General features: G+C 42.1%; 1 protein-coding gene across 1 annotated transcript; it reads left to right on the forward strand.

Annotated features, from left to right (window-relative positions):
- The first annotated feature begins 776 nt into the window (after positions 1 to 776).
- On the forward strand, positions 777 to 18,331 carry LOC146611406 (suppressor of tumorigenicity 14 protein-like). The gene is made up of 19 exons (XM_085345667.1): positions 777 to 831; positions 3,663 to 3,810; positions 6,236 to 6,366; positions 6,943 to 7,013; positions 7,286 to 7,479; positions 8,347 to 8,382; positions 8,534 to 8,762; positions 9,212 to 9,348; positions 10,041 to 10,138; positions 10,765 to 10,865; positions 13,357 to 13,490; positions 13,575 to 13,679; positions 13,803 to 13,910; positions 14,663 to 14,776; positions 14,916 to 15,041; positions 15,125 to 15,296; positions 16,299 to 16,570; positions 17,287 to 17,423; positions 18,170 to 18,331. The coding sequence occupies exons 1-19, from the start codon at positions 790 to 792 to the stop codon at positions 18,329 to 18,331; spliced, it is 2,517 nt and encodes an 838-aa protein (XP_085201793.1). The 5' UTR covers positions 777 to 789.
- Positions 18,332 to 21,404: the final 3,073 nt, after the last annotated feature.

Here is a 21,404-nt window from a genome sequence, read left to right on the forward strand (position 1 = left end):
TTAATACCTCATTTTGAAGTGAAATGCTGCGTGCACATGGGAGATCATCTGATTATTGGATTGAATTTAATGTAATATCATAATAACGCAGGATCTGTTGAATACTGCAGAATAAAGTGCATTGCTGTTTTAGCGCTGTATAAATAAGGTACACTGTACACACTGTATAAAAGATAAGATAAGATAAACCTTTATTAGTCCCACAACTGTGAAATGTGCTTGGTCACGGCAGAAAGCGGACGGCACAAAGTTAAGAGCAGCATAAAATAACAAAAACAATAGAATAGAATAAAATAAAATAAATACTATGTCAAAACTGCAATGAAGCCAGATACGAGGTGCATACGCTGATGAGTTTAGCCGCGGCTGATGGGAAGTCTGTAGATGAAGTAACAGGTGTGTGCTCCACCCGCAGCACACAGTCTCCTCCTCTCTGGCCCCCCCATTGATCTCCGCCCTGCCCTGTTTCCTCATTCTCGCTGTAGAACCCGCTCTGACACCGACCCAGAAACACCACCGACTCTGGCCAGGCTACAGCATCTTTAACTAACCTGTCAGAAAAAGACAAAAATCCAAAGAAGAAGAAGAAGAAGAAGAAGAAGACAGCTGTTTACGTTTCTGCTCAGCTGGGAAGAGAGAGCGAGAGAGAGAGGGAGAGAGAGAGAGACACCTGCCGCTGCTCACCTGTCGCCGCCATGACCGCGCTGCGATTTTAGTGTTGGACAAAAATCGATAAGCGACAAAAGAGGGAAAAAAAAAACGAAAGAAAAGAAAAAGTCAAAGGGACTAATGGATTCCCTGGATTCAGGACAAAAGTTCCGTCCCAAACGGGTAAGTCCAACACCTGTTATGGTAACCTCTCAGTGACGTCACACCAGGAACAGGTTTTAAAAAACATAAATATGATTGATTTATATCGGAATTATGAACGTACTGATATGCACAATGTGCAGAAGGATTTCTGGATTAGCTTTACAACACAGGCTGAACCTGTTCCCACGTCACACTGCGGGTTTTATTAGTTTAAGTGCGATCTGTTCGAGTAATGTGAGCACTGGTTTCTGTTGAACTCCACTGAAACCTGGCGCGCCTCTGGCATTGAACCTGCATATTTTCACTCTTTGAGGGTGGATTTTGGTTTTATTGATTAGTTGTTTAAATGACAGAACGGCGCCTGGTTCAGTTTTAATAATCAAAGAGCTGGAAACGACATCAGCGTTTGTTCTTTTCTGATTTCTGGTGTTTTATATGATAATGAGCTGATTAACATTTTCTGATCAAACATTTAACTTGAGAAACCGACATGGAGATGGATTGAAGCAATCAATCTCAAATTTCCACCCCAAAAGCAGTTATGTTCCAGTGCCTGATTAATGTGGCAACATTATACAGTTTCACTGTAAATGTGTTTGTATGTTTGTTAATGTGAAACCAGAAGTAGACTAAACACTGCTCAGGCATCGAAAGAATGTAGATGGTTTCACCTCCTCCACACCTGTCAGTAAATAATCTGTGGACACAGTTGAAGGTCCCCTGTGATCAGTGACCTGGGCACAAACAACCCCACTGTTAGGCACCCGGTCCAGGGTGTGCACCGTCAGGGTGTGCAACCTTACAACTCTTATCTCACCACCAGTGTTTCTGCAGGTGTGTGGACGTCAGTGGAGTGATTAGTATTTGGACTAGATTGGTTATTTCTTGCCCTTTGCCAGTTGTAACATTAAAAAAATAAGGCTCACAAAGTATTTTCCCCCATGAAAGTAGTAACTAATTAGTAAAGTAATACTGACCTTAACCTCTTTACCAAATGGCTTCAAAAATCCAGAATAGAGCTGGAGCTCATTCAAGAACCTGGTAGAAAAGCTGCGCAAAACTATACTGATATCAATTCTATCTTCTGAAGACAAACAGTGTTTGTTTGGTCAGTCATTCTGGATCTTCTATGTAAGCGTGTAATATCTAGTTTATTAAAGAGATTAATGTTAATCACACATTGTGGTTAGATGTGCACATTATGTCAGGGTTTGTGGAAGGGTTAGTTCACAGTTGCTAGTTGCATAGTTGCTTCACACAATTTTGCCTTTGAGACAAATGATTTTTTGGATTGTTTGAAGGGAGAGCATTTATGTCACACCCTATAATGAGGCACCAACCAGCTCTTTAAAGCACTGCATTAGAGATCTAATGGTGTGTCCAGGATACAACATGCTGGCATTTCATAACAGTCATAGAGACATTCCTGTGCAGCAACACCCTGCTTGACACAGCTGAACAGGTTTACAGTGCATTGGAAAACACACTGTGTCCTCATTTGCTGCCTTTACAGTCATAAGTACAACTAAAAACTGAAGGCAACACCTTTTCACAAATTTATCATCAACTTTGAACTAAAGTATCAGGTTGGGGCGATGTCCCTGGTGCTTACAGTCTGCTGTGCTCACTGTATATTCTGACTCCACTTTGTTGTAGCACTAGTTAATAGTTCTAGATGTTTTCTCCCATTCACACTGCTGGATCATTTTATTTTCAAAATGTCAGCAGTGACATGAGGGGAGGAAAAAGTTAATGTATGCATATTTGCTTAAGACTGATGGGAAGGAATGGAGGTACATATGCACATGCTGCCTCAAGTTTCTCTTTTTTGTAGTTTTGTGTAAAATGTGCATCAAACATGTTTGTTGAACAAAACAGGCAGTTTTGAAAAGTAATCTGAAAAGCTGTGGCTGTACAAACACAAAACCTGTGAAAAAAAAAAACAAGTTGACAGAAGTCAAATTTACATGAGATGAACTTGGATGAACTTATGTATCTGTCACTAACCTGCAAACAGGAAGCACAGTTGAACCAGGTGCCAAAATACTAAGTCAGTCGCCACAGACTCCCGTATTAAAGAGCACAACTATACAACAGAAATAAACACGTTTACATCTGTTATACAAAATCTGGTTTACCCTGTGGGGCTAGTTTTCTAGTTGTCATAATAGCTGTTTTTATAACTCCTCTTTTTGTTAACTTTAATACTTGAAATTAGGGATCAGATGGAGCACTCCATTTTGCTTGGTGCCTTTTACTGACTATTGTTAATGGACCAGTCAAGGGTGTAAGAGCTGGGATGGGCTCCAGCTGCCCGGAATAAGGATGAGCAAAAGAAGATGGCTGGATTCTCAGTCAGGCTGTGACATGGATATAATAACTTACTCAGGTCACTATGTTTCCCATTAAGTTAGGAGTCCACTCTGTGGTCCAATTTGGACATTTTAATCCTTAAAAACTGCAAACTGCTGGTTCAGGCTTCAAATCTCACAGTGAGTCTTCTACATTTTTATATAGAGTCTGTAGTGAATACAAACATGCTGAACAGCAGCATCTTCAAAAAGCTGGGGGACTGTTGAATTTAGACCGAGCGCTGTGCTGCTGTCACTGGAAAACACCATCCAATACTGCAGTCGAGTAAATAGCCCACAGTCTGCTGTCTACTAACCTGCTATTCCTACCTGATAACGTTGCACGCCAGACTGTGTAAAAAAACACACACAAAAAAACAAAGATAAAAAACAAACTTTGGCCTTGAACAAAACAAAAATGTTGAGGCCACTTTGAGATTTTGTACAGTCCTGAACCAATTGATAAACTTTGTCTTCTCCAACTATCTCTGTATGCAGGACAATGACGTTGAGGAAGCATTTCTGCAGGCTCCAGATCCCAAGGACGTGGAGAAGAAGTCATGCAACAAGAAGGGGGCAGGGATAGGAGTCGCCTTGGTGATTGGTGTTCTGGCTGTGATTGCATTGCTGGTCGGGCTGTTTTGCCGTAAGCTGACTTCATCAAACTACATTCAGCTAACCTGATGCTGGGGGTTGGATTTGAAAATACATATCTGAGCGCCTTGATGTCAGACAGGATATAAGATAAGAGAGAGAAGATAAGATAGAACTTTATTAATCCCTCGGGTGGGTTCCTCTGGGAAATTCAACTTCCAAAAAAAAGCACAGCAACGACCGAAGTTACAGTTACAGAATTGTTATATATATATATATATATATATATATATATATATATATATATATATATATATATATATATATATATATACATACATACACACACACACACACACACACACACACACACACACACACACACATACATACATACATACATACACACACACACACACACACACACACACACACACACACACACACATACATACACACATATATAAATACAGAGACAAATATAAATAAAATATACAAAGGGGATAAATAGAATAAATAGGAATAAAAATAAAAATACAAGTGAATTGCACATTTCAAGTATTGAGTCTATTGCACTGTTGACTATTTACAAAAAGTATTGCACAAGGTATTGTACAGTGAGGTGAAGAGGCACTACAGCTTAGTTGTTCCCCCCTCCTTTGTCCTCCTGTCTCCCCTCCCTCTCCCCTCCAGAGAGGAGTTAAACAGTCTGATGGCGTGTGGGACAAAGGAGTTTTTAAGTCTGTTAGTTCTTGTCTTGGGGAGAAGCAACCTGTCACTGAACAGACTCTTCTGGTTGTTTATGGCCGTGTGCAGAGGATGCCCAGCATTGTCCATAATGTCCAGCAGTTTCTTTAATGTCCTTTTCTCTGCCACTGTCACCAGAGTGTCCAGCTTCATGCCGACCACAGAGCTAGCCCTCCTGATCAGTTTCTCCAGCCTGGATGAGTCCCTCTTTGCTGTGCTGCTCCCCCAGCACACCACAGCATAGAAAAGTACTCCAGCAACCACCGACTGGTAAAACATCCTCAGGAGCTTCCTGCAGATGTTAAAAGACCTCAGCCTCCTGAGGAAGTACAGTCGGCTTTGGGCTTTTTTATACAGGTGCTCTGTGTTGCATGACCAGTCCAGTTTATTGTCCACCCACAGCCCGAGGTACTTGTACTTGTTGACCACCTCCACCTCCTCCCCCTCTATCTGAACCGGCAGTGGACCTTCTCTGGACCTCCCGAAGTCCACAACCAGTTCCTTAGTCTTTGAGGTGTTGAGTTGCAGGTGGTTTGTGTGACTCCATGCGACAAAGTTCCTCACCAGACTTCTGTACTCCTCTTCTTGATCATCCCAGATACACCCCATGATGGCTGTGTCGTCTGCAAACTTCTGAATGTGGCATAATTCAGAGTTGTAGCAGAAGTCAGAGGTGTACAGGGTGAAGAGAAGAGGGGACAGCACAGTTCCCTGTGGTGCTCCTGTGCTGCTGACCACAGTGTCAGACGTGATGTCCTTCAGCCTGACGTACTGTGGTCTGTCGGTGAGGTAGTCGGAGATCCAGGCCACCAGGCAGGGGTCCACCTCCATCCTGTTCAGTTTTTCCTGAAGCATACAGGGCCGGATGGTATTAAAGGCACTGGAAAAGTCAAGAAACAGTATCCTGACCGTGCCTTTTCCCCCATCCAGGTGTGAGTGGGCTCTGTGTAGGAGGTACAGGATGGCATCCTCCACTCCGACACCCACCTTGTATGCAAACTGTAGTGGGTCCTGGGCATGTTGTACCTGTGGTCGGAGGAAGTTGAGGAAGAGCCGCTCTAGAGTCTTCATAAGATGTGACGTCAGTGCCACCGGTCGGAAGTCATTCAGCTCATTGGGCCGGTTCTTTTTGGGGACCGGGACGATGCAGGATGTCTTCCAGAGGGCGGGCACTCTCCCCAGTCGCAGACTGAGGTTGAAGACTCGTTGTAGCGGCTCCCCAAGTTCAGCAGCACACGCCTTAAGCATCCTAGGACACACCTTGTCTGGCAGGTGTAAGGTCTAATTGAAACAGAGCAGCTACCTGGACTGGATTATCTCATTAATAGTGTTACGTCCTCGCTGCGTATGACTCTGGATACTATGGCTCCTATGAAAACAAAAGCTTCAAATTCAGAATAATTGACTCCCTGATATAAATCTCAATTACACAGCTTGATGCAGATAATGGAGAGGAAATGGTGTCTCGCTAATTTAGAAGATCTTCATTTATTGGAAAGAAGAGTTTGTCACTATAAAAATACCCTCGGCAAAGCCAGGACGTCTCACTAATGAGTGAAGAAACTACCCCAGCTTTCCTCTCACGACTGTAGCAGTGTTATTTGTCCTGTAAGAGAGAGAGGTCCAGTCCACAAGGGAAACTCACCCATAAAATTGTCATAACAATTATATACAGTTGTGATCAGAATGTTGTGTATAAAGATATTGGAAACATCTCTGTGTGTCTTCAGAGCCCCAGCATGTGAAAATGAAGAGAATTTATATCGGCTCCATGGAAATCAACAACAAGCAATTCCTGCCACAGTATGAGGAGCCTGGCAGTTCTGAGTTCACTAACCTGGCTGCTCAGGTCTGCAAACAGGTGAGACCTGACAGTTCCAAAGCATCATGGGAATTTTCCATATATGCGGTGTTATACATTCATCATGAGACCTTCAGGTTTGCTCTGTGATAGAAATAAATATTTAGAAGACATACAAGAACAATCTGAAATATAGATGCATGTATAGTGGTGTGTGTGTGTGTGTGTGTGTGTGTGTGTGTGTGTGTGTGTGTGTGTGTGTGTGTGTGTGTGTAATTGGTATCTTGGAGTGCAGCTGTCTTCATTCACCAGCATCCATTACACCCTCAACTTAGAAACACAAATTTCTAACATAGAACCCTCCAACAACTATCAGCACTATCAGTAGGCAGAGGTGATAGCACTCCTACACTTCCAGTGAGACTAATCTTTTCAGGCCTTTTAATAGGACCTACTTCCCCAAAATCCATTACAGCACACTCTGCGTCACTACATGATTGTGTGCTGCGAGTCTGAGTTGTAACCTTGATGTTACTTCTAACCACTTCTGCTCTGTGTCTTCCTCTGTCACGTGTTTCTCTATTTGTTGAGGCCATAAAGGTAATAGGTGCCATAATGTGACCTTTTTCTCTTCAGCTCAAACTGATGTACTCCAAAAACTCATTGCTGGACAGATACTTCAACCATTCGTCCGTTCAGGCCTTCAGGTACTGTGAAAGAGACAGCGTGTACCAGCCAGCCACAACAATATCACCAGTGACGGGAAAAGTGAATATCAATGAAGATCTTTTAAGGGGTCAGAAATAAAGGCAATAAGTGCAGTCCACGCTCTGATAGTTCAGAGAGCAAATGGACCTACACAGTACTAATCTGATTGTTGTATTGAGGCGGCTGATTGGTACATAGCTGTAATGCGCAGTTGCTTCTCTGTTGCACTGAATGAAGCCTGTACAAATCCTCTGTGTGTCCTGTTGTGCAGTGAGGGCGACAGAGGGTCGAACACCATTGTGGCTTATTACGAATCAGAGTTTGATGTCCCCCCACCCCAGCAAGCCTCGCTGGATGAAGCCATCGACTCTATGCAGCCTCCAGCAGGAAGTCAGGAGGGCGGAAAAGGACGATTCCTGCTGAAACCCACAGACGCCCTGAGTGTCAACGACATCGTGACACAAGGTTTGACGGCTCACAGATTAGTTTTCTACAAGGTTGTTCATCCAAAACAATTTTCAAGCTTTTTTTTTTACATCAAATTATTATTAGCTTTGTATTCACTATGGGCACTTAACCACCAGCTGTTCTCCATATGTCTGTTCTTCATCTGCCTGCACTGAAAAGTAAAATCTACGCTCTGATATGACCCTTTAAACCTGGAGCACTGTGCTGTCTTTGACAACTCTTGGAAAAATTAGTTAATTAATTAAAAAAAAATTTATTAAATTAATTTAAAAAGTATATTTAACTTACATGCAGACATTTTAACGATGAATGGTTCTTCTTCTAATGGTTAATGGATTCTTCAACTCAGCTCTTATCTTTTCTTATGGGGAAACATCTTCTAGAAGCTTCTTTGTCTCATACAAACATGATGCTGGACACTGTTAAAGACTGAGGAGCGAATAGATTCCTAAAGTGGTGAAACTGCATAAACCCTTGGAGGATATATAGTTATATGTAGTAAGAGTCATAGTCCTGGTGTATATGTATAATCATAACTATAACATTTGGTGACAGACAGGAGCTTACTTGTGTCTCACTGCGATTCACAAATGATCAAAAAACTGCAGCACTGCTGCTTGTACAGCAAAACTAAGCAGTAAGCTTTTGTTTCCAATGACGACAGTGAGACATCAAGACGTCCCGCTACGATACGTCTGTTCTCAAATATTGACGCTACATCTGCTCTGAATTCTTCCTCCAAGGTTTTGTTAAAAACATCGAGTAAAGTTTAATCAAAAACGCAAAAATGATTATTGTTGTTTTAATTAGTAACGAGGAACTGATATATGTGGTTTACTAACACATTTATCTTTGTGTTTACAGCTATAGATCCACGCTTGACCAAAACCAAGCTTTCAGGTATAAACCAGTTTCGTGGTGGGAACTTCTTTTTTTTCTGTAATTCTCTATGTAAAGTTTGACTTGTTAAAATGTTCCAAAAAAATTAAAGTTGCTTGTTTCACAACTGGTATACTTCATCCAAAACATGTTCTTCTCGTCATATTTTCAGAGAGGAAAAGCATCGACATCCACATCGAAAACTCCGGGCACGTTGAGTCTCCGGGATTTCCAAACTCTCCGTACCCTTCAAACGCCTACCTGCAGTGGAAGTTTCGGGCAGACCCGCAACACCGAATCCAGCTCGACTTTGATGACTTGATCCTGGAGGACGACTGTCAGCGAGACTTCATCAAAATCTACGACTCGCTCGTCCCCATAGAGAAACGCGCTATGACAGAGTGAGACGAACGATCTCTTCCTAGAATTTAAAGTGTCAGCTATCTCAGAGAAAACAAGACAAAACAGGCTGATATTCTTATTCTGTGTTTTAATAGCTGCTCATTTTTAACACAAAGGGATGTTCAGACTAAAGTAACCGGGTTCCTGAATATTGTTTACCCTGAAACACTGGCTCAGGTTAAAAAATTGGCAGAGACTATGGAACGAATGTAAAGATATGGAGATATATATTTAGTTGTTTCAGAGTGACCATAATTGGACAGGATACGGAATGAGGAAATCAGAGGGACATGTCAGGCATACGCAGAGGAGGGAGAGGGCATGCCTCGTACAACACCAGTTTGTGTTGGGGAAAAGGCATTAAAACGTTTTTGTGCCGACACATGCGTTATGCACCCGGCCCCAGGAGCACTAAAGGTTTCTTTCTGTCTCTCCCTTGTCCGCTCAGACAGTGTGGATACCCTCACCAGCCGCTGTCCTTCATCTCCTCTGGAAACGTCATGCTGCTGATGCTGGTCACTAATGAGGAGAAAAACTTCCCCGGCTTCAGAGCAAACTACTCTCCGATTCCTCAGACTACACTAAGTAAATCAAACGTCTTCTGAACAGCTGTCAGCTCTTTGTGAAATATTTCCACAGGGCATGAAAGACTTGAAATGTGTGACTTAAATGTGTGTTGGGAAAAAATGCAACAGCAGCAGAAATCTTAAGACTGCCTAATGTTTCCAGCCCAGAGATTACAGTAATAATTTTTCAATCAGTACATAATAATAATAGTAATTGTGTTAAAGGCGGCACGGTGGTTAGCACTGTTGCCTCACAGCAAGAAGGTCCTGAGTTCAATTCCACCATCAGGCCGGGGTCTTTCTGTGTGGAGTTTGGATGTTCTCCCCGTGTTTGCGTGGGTTCCCTCCGGGTACTCCGGCTTCCTCCCACCGTCCAAAGACATGCAGCTTGTGGGGATAGGTTAATTGGATAATCCAAATTGTCACTAGGTGTGAATGTGAGTGCGAATGGTTGTCTGTCTCTGTGTGTTAGCCCTGCGACAGACTGGCGACCTGTCCAGGGTGTACCCCGCCTCTCGCCCTATGACAGCTGGGATAGGCTCCAGCGCCCCCCGCGACCCTGAAAAGGATAAGCGGAAATGAATGGATGGATGGATGGATGTGTTAAAGGTCAGATCTAAAGGATGCTATCTCGACATAAACTTTATTAATTCTGCAGCTAAAGTCTTTGTAGATGATCTAACATGTCAGTATGAACTGTGCGTCCCTCAGACTGTGGCGGCACGCTGACTGGAGAGAAAGGCTCCATCTCTTCACCGTTCTTCCCGTCCAACTACCCTCCTCGCACCACATGTGTGTGGAACATCGAGGTGAGCCTTCATTTTACTGAGGCTTCTGCACAGCATCCTATTTGTTCCCACGACCGCACTCCAGCAGACTCATGGTAACAGACACCTGAACAACCAGCAAAGACCAGCAAACTGCCAAAACACCTGTTTTTATAGAGGCACTCACTCTGGATGATGCTCAATTACTCGAGTACTCACTCTCTTAATAGGAGTGTACTTATTTTTCTATGCACTCTTGCATTTTGGCTTGATTATTGTTTAATTAATAATTTGCAGGACATTTAGTGATTGTATGCAACTTTAAATTCTGCCTCCAGGTGCAAATGCTTCACTGCCAACCTGAACACAAACTGAATTTCATTCCCTCCACTGAAATGACACTTTTCAGTTAGCTGACCTAGAACCAAACGAACTTTTCTCTTACACTGACCAACTGAGTCTTTAGCAAAACAATATAATTATTATTTATAAAGATAAACCCCATAGATGATGATGATGACGACAATGACATTTTTCCATCATTGCTCATTTTAAATTTATTAAAAGCACAAATCAGAAAATCTATTTATTGGACTTATTTTTATTAGTTGATCATGTTTTAAATATTTTACACTCCTGTTTCATTTGTTTTTTACTTTGTTTTTCAGGTTGCAAACAACAAATTTCTGAAGGTTCTGTTCAATAAGTTCTCGCTGGGAAATAAAACTGAAGGTTGCGGCCATGACTATGTTGAGATCAATGGTGAAAGGTCAGTAACGAGCAGTGTTATGCCTTTTAAAGAAAGGTTATTCTTAGTATACAGTGCTGTTAAAAGGTCTTACATTACCACCAATGTCCTTATATTTAGCTTGAAGAATGGGAAATAGCTGAAGTGAAATACATGGAAATACAGTATATAGCTAGGTTCACACTGCAGGTCTTCGTGCTCTATTCCGATTCTTTGATCAAATCAGATTTTTTGTCTGCTTCTTCACACTACAAATAAAATGTGACAGCAAACGCGCTCTAGTGTGAACCCTCAGAGAGCTCCGCATGCTCAAAAGAAGACGTCACACACAACGCGCTCTGTTTGGACCCAGACCAAAACAGCATTGTGTGACTGATGACCCTTAATATAAAGACTTGTTTCGGATTTTACGTTTCCCAATTTTGCTTTAAGTTATAAAGTTATTTTGTTATTTACATATGGCCTAATAATGATCATTATTGCTGTTTAGAGAGGAGCGGTGCTTCACAGGATAGTTGCAGATTTCTGTCAGAATCTGCAGATTATATACAAAGAAAATGTTCGCATTTCTCCAACGTTGTCTTCGCAACAATTTCACTGGATGGCCAGGAAGCGTTCACGATGTTTTCTCAGGTGCTGATAATTGGTGTCTGTCTTGTGTCGGTGACGTAAAAGACGGATTTAATGCGACACCACCTCCACAGGACAAGACTCAGCAGTCCATCTGCATCTAAAGGTCAAAGGTCACTCTTTTGAGGATGCCAATGTCCACATTTTGGACAGAGAGGACAGATGGTTTGAAAGAGGAGTGAAAGAAGCCATCTATGTCCACTGTGAGCGACCATCTTTGAACAGAGGCGGGGTTTACGACACCAACTGTCTGCAATCGATAATCCAGTTTTGAGATCCCTCCCCAGACGTCTTAACGCCCACTCACATCCTGGGCCATCTGACCTCAGGAAATCACATGATAAGGTGGGGCCAGGTTACACAATGAGCACACCCGAAACTCTGGCGGATTGGGACCCACACTCGCTTTCACACCTTGGCTCAGGCGATTAGAGGATCATCAGGGGGTCCTTTTGTCCCTCTGTGGGGGGTCACTCCCACTAGGTTTATATCTGGGACTCTCCACCATTTGACCTTAGAACTGAAGAAGCTTCTCGGATGAGAGGTGAAACGTCTTCAAGTAACTTAAAGAAGTCCAGACGCTTTTCTTTCCAAACTCCTTAGACAGATATGTATCGGATTCAGCACCACATACGAAAGTGACCCAGGTCGAATTTGAAAATCAGATTTGTGCCGTTCACGATGTCACACCATGATCGGGTATGGTCAAAAAAGTCGGATTTGACACGCTTTCGCCTGCAGTGTGAACGTAGCCTATGAGGCAAAAACCTGGAATGGCTACTTTTTATTCTTGGGCAAGTGTTTTTATCATTTCTTGAAGTCGTCTTCAGGAATAGTTCTCCAGGCTTCCTGAAGATCATTTCATCATCATCATCATCATCATCATCGTTTATTTGTATAGCACTTTAAGAACACACCAGGCAGACCAAAGTGCTGAACAACACAGATCAAAACAACAACCAAATTAAAAATACCATAAAATCATTACAAACAATAAAATAAATAAGAAGGTGTCAGTTTCCTACAGAGTTAAAAGCCAGGGAATAAAAATAGGTTTTCAATCTGGACTTAAAGACCTGCACTGATGACGCTTGTCTAATTTGGAGGGGAAGGTTATTCCAGAGCATCGGAGCCGCAATTGAAAAGGCACGGTCTCCTCTGCATTTCAGCCGCGACTTAGGGACCGACAGCAGCAGCTGCTCAGCTGAACGGAGCGAGCGAGGAGGAACATGTGACTTCAGCAAGTCAGTTATTTAATTTCAGAGGTCTTTGGATACTTGCTGATTATTCTGATTTCTGTCCAAATGTTTACTGACTGTTGCAGTAATGTTGCTGCATGAGTTTGTTGCCTTGATGTTTGAATGGTTGATGAGTTAGTCATGATTAGTCACTTATGATTAATGAGTGGCTTAATAAACCAAAACATTTTGTCCCAATGGTCGGGTACAAGGACCGGACTGAGAATGACAGAAAAAGTAGATAAGTGTACTACTGTAAATGCTGTGTAGACAATCATACTGTCCAATACAATAATTACAGTTTTATAACTGTTTACAACTGTTTAACCATATGTATAACCTGTACATAGCTTGTACACTCACTACAGCTACAGCCGGTACATACTTAAAGTTATAGTATCTTCATAACATACCTTCATATGTGTAACATACCTATAATAGATCTATATCCTGTATTATATCTATATTATTGCAAAAGCCCTTTCTGGATGGATGCAAACTGCAATTTGTTGCCTCACACTTGTGACATGTGCAATGACAATAAAGTAGAATTCTGTGTGTGTGTGTGTGTGTGTGTGTGTGTGTGTGTGTGTGTGTGTAAAATATGTAACCTAGTTACATTGTTTTGTGTTTTTTTGTTATAGGCTGTGTGGCAGCGACTTGAAGAGCCCAGTGTTCACCATCAACAGCAACAAGATGACCATTACATTTAAGTCGGACTCCTCCTACGTTGATCAGGGCTTCACTGCTGAGTACGAGGCCTTCACCCCGAACAATCGTAAGGATACATGCTTAATTTAAGGACTGTAGCGTTCTCTGAAGCCGGCGAACAAATGAGGTAATATTATGTTTGTCCTATCAGCTTGTCCAGGAAGGTTCACGTGCAGCAACAACCTGTGCATCAATAACACTCTGCGGTGTGACGGCTGGGGCGACTGTGGAGATGACAGCGATGAGATCAACTGCAGTGAGTCCAAACCGTCAAACTTCTTTCTGTCTGAAAAGAATGAAATTAAAGGAGCACATCGAAAATGGTCTTTCACCTTTTCTGTCCCTAACAATGTTGGGTTCTCTTTGTGTGCCTCATTAGAGTGTGACGCGTCTCAGATACAGTGTAAAAATGGTCACTGTAAACCAAAATTTTGGCTGTGTGATGGGGTGGACGACTGTGGAGACAACACGGACGAAGAAAACTGTGGTGAGTGCAGCGAAACAATAAACTGGAGCTATTTCAGCAGTTGATGTTTATTTTAAACATCGCTTAAAGTTTATTGCACTAAAAACTCAGGCAGTGTTGTCAGTGACAGAGGATATCCCAAATATGCTCTTGTTAGATAAGTAGGTCTGACTGCATTTGCACTAGCCCCACCTGCCTGCCAATCAAATCCTTTATATTTGGGAGGGGCAGCCAATCAGAAGAAACCTGAGGAGATTAAAAAAAGGAGAATAAACTGAGGGTCTGCATTAAAAAAATGTATAAAGACATTCAAGTTGAGGGAAATAATAAAAGCCAAAAAGATGTCTTTTTTCAATAAGTACTGATACAAAGAATTAGTTGAAACTTCACCAAAGCAACAGGCAAATTTTATCACTCTTTTCTCCATACATTTTAAAGTAATATGTGCATAAACAGTACTGTAATAAAAACTGGACTATAAATGCAAGGTGGCAGATAATGCAAGAGGTTGTTCTGCCGGTATAGCCAGTTTTGTTGAGGAATGTAGGAAGCCCAGCAGGCAAATCAGACCAGAGGGTTGTGCAATCACATTTCCATAAGAATCTGTTGACATGCAGAGGCAGTGTATGTGGAAGAAAGGTGGAAGACTAGCCTGTGTTTGTCTTTGTTGAAACTGACTCCTTTAAAAGAGCTCTGGAATTAAAATAGCAACAGGTCAAATTAAACACTCGAGTGGAGGGTAGTAAATAAGTGATTTTTCTCTTGTTTTACAGAAACATGCAAAGGGCAGTTTTCCTGCAAAAATGGCCGCTGTATTGCAGAGAATTTGAAGTGCAATGGAAAAGATGACTGCGGTGATGCGTCTGATGAGTCCAAATGTGAAAAATGTAAGAAGTAAAGTTCAAATAAGAACTTCTGAAAATGTATGGTTTTCATGAAAATCTTTAATCAAACAGCATTTTGAGGTAAAGGATACCTGTGGGTCAGAGTTGCTCACTGATACTGCACGTGTCTCTCGTCTTTCAGCTTTGGTGCTGCAGACATGCTCAGAGTTCACCTTCCAATGCAAAAACAAACTCTGCATCAGTAAAATGAACCCAGAGTGTGATGGAGTGCAGGACTGTACCGACGACTCTGATGAGGATAACTGTGGTAAGTTAACCACACACTTGCCTACAGATGGTTGTGGTATGGAGTTTAGTGGCGGTAACGCCTGCACATATGTGTGCTTTCAGAGTGCGGGATAAGGCCGTACCGCAGCTCTCGCATCGTGGGAGGACAAGCATCTCGGGAGGGCGAGTGGCCCTGGCAGGTTAGCCTCCACTTCAAGGGAATGGGACATGTGTGTGGAGCCTCTGTGCTGAGCAACCGCTGGCTGCTGACCGCCGCCCACTGCGTTCAGGACAAGTAGGAGCTCCTCTATCTGAAATGACGGGGCTGAGTGTTTACTGATATGAAGTGTGATTAAAAAGTTCCAGAAACAGACCTCAGAAAAACCAAAAACCTTATTTAAATTTTGCCCATCTCTCTCTCCTGTTCTCACCACTTACACTGAGTGCTCTCTATTTTTAATGTGGACGTCAGACTTGTGCAGACATCAGCTTTTGTTTCAGACCAAAATTCTCTGTTAAGCATCACCGTTGATGAGAATTCAATCTCCAACTATAACAGAGACATTTTGTCCTTAGAGGCTGAATTCAGACTTTCAAAGTGTGAATATGTCATTACAAGTGAGCAGCAAGACCAGCGGCCTGTGGAGCACTCATCATTCGTGGCACTTTGTACTGTGAATCCCTGTTTAGATTGTGAACACTGTGTCAGAGATGAACTTTAGGTAGAAACGACTGGGACTGTGGTTGTGCCGTCATCTGTCAGCTTAGAGTGCACTGAAAACACGAGAGCCTTACTGATACTGAATCAATCTTTGCTCACCACCAGTGCTGTTCACCACATTTGAGTCACTGTGACTTTTTCACCGCTGTTGAAATAAAGGACACTCCTTCAACTAGATTGCATACACTTTGTAGAGGCATGGGTATAAGTGGGGGACATGTGTAGAGTGATCGAAAACTATGAGATGCACTCAACTGTTTCTTTGCAGTTCAGAACCCAATAACTTCATATATATCACAGAAGCATGATTACAGACCGGCTGTTTCAGTATCACTAACTACAAAATAATGTCTTTTCCTGTATATTATACATCCTGCTCATTTGATCTCTAACTACTCCTCCCAAAACCAGACACAAGTCACATCCTTTCTAGTGGAGCTCTAGCTTTGAATTTTGTGTACCACAAATTTTACAGTTTTTTGTTTTTTTTAATGTACTTGTATGTGCTTTTTAATGTAAAATCAGACAAATGACATAAATGAACTGAAAGAATTCCTTGGCTGTTTTTTCATGTAGATTCTCTCAGGCTAACCAATGGGAGGCTCTTCTGGGTCTTCACGAGCAGAGTCAGACCAGCAAGTGGACCATGAAGCGGGGCGTGAAGCGGATCATCGTTCACCCGGGCTACGACCCTGAGACCTACGATAACGATATCACTCTCATGGAACTGGACAACAGCGTCACGCTCAACCAGAACATCTGGCCCATCTGCCTGCCCTCCCCCGCGCATGACTTCCCAGTAGGAGAAGAGGCTTGGATCACTGGCTGGGGAGCTACCAGGGAGGGAGGTGAGATGATGAGAATGACGAGAACACAGCTTGTCTGAAACGTCCGAATATCCCACACTGGAAGTGTTGTGGAAGTTTTTAAATGTGTCTGCAATGAAACGTTCCCACAAACAAACTTAACTGATCCCACAGATGTGTCTGCCCAGCCAGCCAGTGGATTCAACACTAAGCATTGTTCTGAAAGACCTAATAGTAAAGATAACAATGTTCCTCAACATAAAATTCACCCTACCACAGCACTTCACTCTCAGACTGCTGGTTCAAATGTGCGATATTTACATGTAAAATGAGATGCACAGCCTTCATTTTTCAGGCCCTCTTCCACGGACCTTTCAGTTTGCAGACACACTCTCTGCTTTTAAGATTAGGCTTAAAACGTTCCCTTTAGACAAAACTTAAAGTTAGAGAGAGAGCCTAAACTCTCCCTCACTGCAATAGGACTGCTGGGAGCTTCTCAAGTTGCCCTGTGTTTATACACCACTTTACATTTTACAGGTATAAGAGTATTTTTGTACCCTAAAAACTGTTAGCCGAAAATTTAACATGGCACGGTGCACAGTGTGTCCGTTAAAATGTTTTTGGGTAACTGGATAAGATGAATAAAAGAGGTGACTGATCTAAAAAACAAAAAAATAAACAACAAACTTTAAGCATCTGAAAGTCAGATCATGACAAAGAACCAGAGCGCTGTTAGAAGTAATTTTGCTGTCTATCAGGTTCCGGGGCGGCTGTACTGCAGAAGGCAGCAGTCCGGATCATCAACAGCACAGTGTGCAAGAGTCTCCTGACAGACCCGGTGACCGACAACATGCTGTGTGCTGGAGTCCTCAAAGGAGGCGTGGACGCCTGCCAGGTACAAACTCGAATGCTTGTAATAGACAGATGTTTTATTTAAAACAAATAAACTACATTTCTGTGTTTGTCACACTTTAATGTTTCAGATCAAACGAATTTGAATATTAGACAAGATAACACACAAAATGCAGTCTGTAAATAAAGGTGTTAATTATTAAGGGGAAAATCCAAACCTGCATGGCCCTGTGTGAAACAGTGAACCTAGTAACTGGTTGGGCCACCCATGGCAGCAGCAGCTGTAATCAAGCATTTGCAATTAATGGCAATCAAAGTAATTTACAGCGCTGTGGAGGAAACCTGGCTCTCTTATCTTTGCAGAATTGGGGTAAACTGGAGGGTTTTCAAGTAGGAAATGCCTTTCTAAGGTCACGCCACAGCATGTCAGTCAGATTCATGTCAGGACTTTGACTACTCCACTCCACAGTCTTCACTTTGTTTGTCTTAAGACATTCAGAGGTGGACTTGCTGGTTTATCTTGGATCATTGTCCTGCAAAACCCAAAAGTACTGGTATAATGTTCCTTTTCTGAAATGCTGTTACTTTAACGCCAGATGTTATGGGACACACGCCTCCCAAAAAGTTCAGTTTATGTCTCATCAGTCCACAGAGTGTTTTTCCAAAAGTCCCAAAAAAGGGGATCATGTCGGTTATCGGGGATCGGTTAATATGTCCTTTTTTAATGCTTATTGGGACTCACAGAAAACCTTCAAGCTGAAAATAATCTCTCTCCTCTCTGATTCTCAGGGTGACTCTGGTGGACCCCTGTCTTTCACCAGCACCAAGGGGCGGGTCTTCCTGGCTGGTGTGACGAGCTGGGGCGAAGGCTGCGCTCGCAAGAACAAACCTGGCATCTATACCCAAGTTACCAAATATCGCAACTGGATAAAAGAAAATAGTGGAGTGTAGGAACAGGAACGTGCACAGGTTCTCTGGATTACGGGTGTTTCTCTTGGATTCACTGTGGAATGCGCAGCACCAAAACGGCTCTGCATGTATTTTCTCTGCAGCACATGCACAAAACTTTGCAACATCCAACATAAACTGTCTTGTTGAGAATTGCGAGTTCCTATCAGGACTTTACCCTTACATCAGAACATATCCATTCTCATCCACTGCCTGTTTTTATATGAACTGCCTTGTTGTTTCCAGAGTGTAAAAGCTGCACTTTCACCATGTTATTTTTGTAAGGATATTAATCACCCATCAGGTCTGCTCTTCTGTGCCCTGCTAATTTGCACTGCTTTTGGTAAATTGTGGTGGAAGTTTGTGATGCATCCTGGTCCCACATATGTTCTTTGTGAAGGTGAGCTGGCTTGTAAAAAATGGTGCTTGAAATATTCTCGGGGCTTAATAGGATATTCATAATGGAATATTGTGAATATTCATTGCTTACTTACATTCAAATTGCAAATATCTTCAAGGCTCAGGATTTCTATTTTAATTATAACAGAATTACAAATTTAACTGATTTAGTTGAACAGGATAAAGGCTTGAAGGTAAGGCCAAATCAGAAATATGATCTCATAATAATAGGTTTACTTTGGGGGCTCAGGGTTTTTTGTCATTAGCTAACCCAGTTCTTCAAATTCATCTAGAAGTCTAATTTATTTATTAGGGAGAAAAAGTTCTCTGTTAATGTTAATTAACTTTTAAATTAACATTTGAAGTAAATATAATGAGAGGTGGCACTGGAATAGAATAGAATAGAATAGAATAGCACTTTACTGTACTGTACATGTATAACAAAATTATAGGTGCTCAATGCCAACTGTGCAGTTTAGAGCACTGTGCCGCTACATACGTCCGAATGCTTCGACATCTTGAACATAAAGAGGTTCTTCTACAGGTGGAGTTTATATTGCAGCTACACAACATTTAATTGAGGAATAAATTTAAAAATGTTCCAAATAAGCAGTAAAATGCTGTAAGTTTGGAATTCAGATGAAAACTTGAAAGATAAAACACAGCAAAAATAAATGCATTCAAAATTTTGAATGAGGGGATAAAAACTTTCATCTAAAAACTTTGATCTAAACAAAATGCTACATCCAGAGTCAGCTTTCTGGGAACTCTGATGTATTTGTGTATCAGAGGTGAGCTTTAACAGAAAAGGAGCTGACAGAACAAAACCTCCAAAATTCTCATTTTAAATGTTGTTTTTCTCTAGATTAGAGCAGTTAGTAATGTGAGATAGTAGAAGTTACCCTTAAAACCTTTGTACTTGTCATTTTTGGGGGCATTTTATAAGTTTGTGTTGTTTTTTAAGGTTGTTAAAAATTAAAGCCTTTGTTGTCTTTCTTTAAGCAGCACTTCCCTAAAGAAGCTGATTTTGCCACAGTCTTATCTTTTGTATTTACACTCTTTGCTGTGACGTGTCTTTTGCTGGCTGTATTTATATATGCAGCGTATATATACATCTCAGTATAACAATAATAGTAATAACAATAACAATGATGATAGTAAAGAATATCACTTAGCAGCATTACTCCACAATGTAAATGCTCAGATGTGCCCACTCCAGATCGGGGATGAGTTCCTGCCCCAAGTGCAGGAGTTCAAGTATGTCGGGGTTTGTTCGCAAGTGATGGGAGAAGGGAGCCGGAGGTCGACAGATGGATTGGTGCTGCAGCCACAGTGATGCAGACGCTGCACCGGTCCGTCGTGGTGAAAAGAGAGCTGAGCGTAAAAGCGAAGCTCTCAATTTACCGGTCGATCTACGTTCCTCACCTATGGTCACGAGCTGTGGGTAGTGACCGAAAGGACGAGATCGCGGATACAAACGGTGGAAATGAGCTTCCTCCGAAGGGTGGCTGGCCTCTCCCTTAGAGATAGGGAGAGAAGTTCCTCCACATCAAAAGGAGCCAGCTGAGGTGGTTCAGGCATCTGACAAGGACGCCTCCTGGCCGCCTCCTGGAGGTGTTCGAGCATGTCCCACCGAGAGGAGGCCCCAGGGCGGACCCACGACATGCTGGAGAGATTATATCTCTCGGCTGGCCTGGGAACGCCTTGGTATTTCCCTGGATAAGCTAGAGGAAGTGGCTGGGGAGAGGGAGGTCTGGGCTTCTCTGATTGGGCTGCTGCCCCCGCGACCCGGCCCCGGATAAGCGGAAGAAGATGGATGGATGGATGTTTTATAAAGAACAGAGAAAAAATGTGGTTGGTCTTGTTTTGTCAGCCTAAAAATTTGTTTTTCTTTTGAAGAATAATGTTTTTTCTTTCTTTTTCAATTTTAAGCTGTAATAAACTCACATGGGGATTGTTCATGTCAGTGTTTACTTTTAGGAAACAGCTGCCAATAATCATGCAATAAAAACTTTAATGAACATATATATTTATACTATGTGGCTCTTTTGTTTTTCTTTATAGTTAAATATAATATGAATTTAAAGCTACACCACACCCACTGTTGTTAAGCAAATTAATACGCTCACCTTATTTCCATGCACAGTTCCAAACCATATCAACTTAAATGTTTACTGGAATTTAATGGACATATAAGCCAAATTCAGCTGGTAGTTATAAGCTGCTGACATCTACTAAAGTATCCAAGAGTACAAGGTGAGAAGTCGTCCACTAAATGGAAAACTGGAGAAAACTCCCTGACAAATATAAACCAGCTGAAGGCTCAGGATTAAAGATTTTAAGCATGCTGAGGCGATTGCGGTTGGGGTTTTGTGCTATATGAATAAAATTGAAGTGAATAGAATAGACTGGGAGATTTCTTAAAATCTTTTCTGAACGGATTCAATAATAATGAATTGCATTTATATAACACTTTTCCACTATTCATTCACACACTGGCGGAGGCAAACCACAGTTGTAGCCACAGCTGCCCTGGGGCGGACTGACAGAAGCGAGGCTGTCATATCGCGCCATCGGCCCCTCTGGCCAAATGTCCATAAATGTTTATCTTGTTTGGCCCGCGACCTAAAATGTGCCATTGAGTTTGACACCCCTGCTTAAGCAGTGGTACTTGAAG

Source organism: Diplotaxodon limnothrissa, linkage group LG20 (assembly GCF_057381915.1).
Source record: "Diplotaxodon limnothrissa isolate DT_005_m linkage group LG20, D_limnothrissa_male_GT1.1, whole genome shotgun sequence".
In the NCBI taxonomy this organism is placed as follows: domain Eukaryota; kingdom Metazoa; phylum Chordata; class Actinopteri; order Cichliformes; family Cichlidae; genus Diplotaxodon; species Diplotaxodon limnothrissa.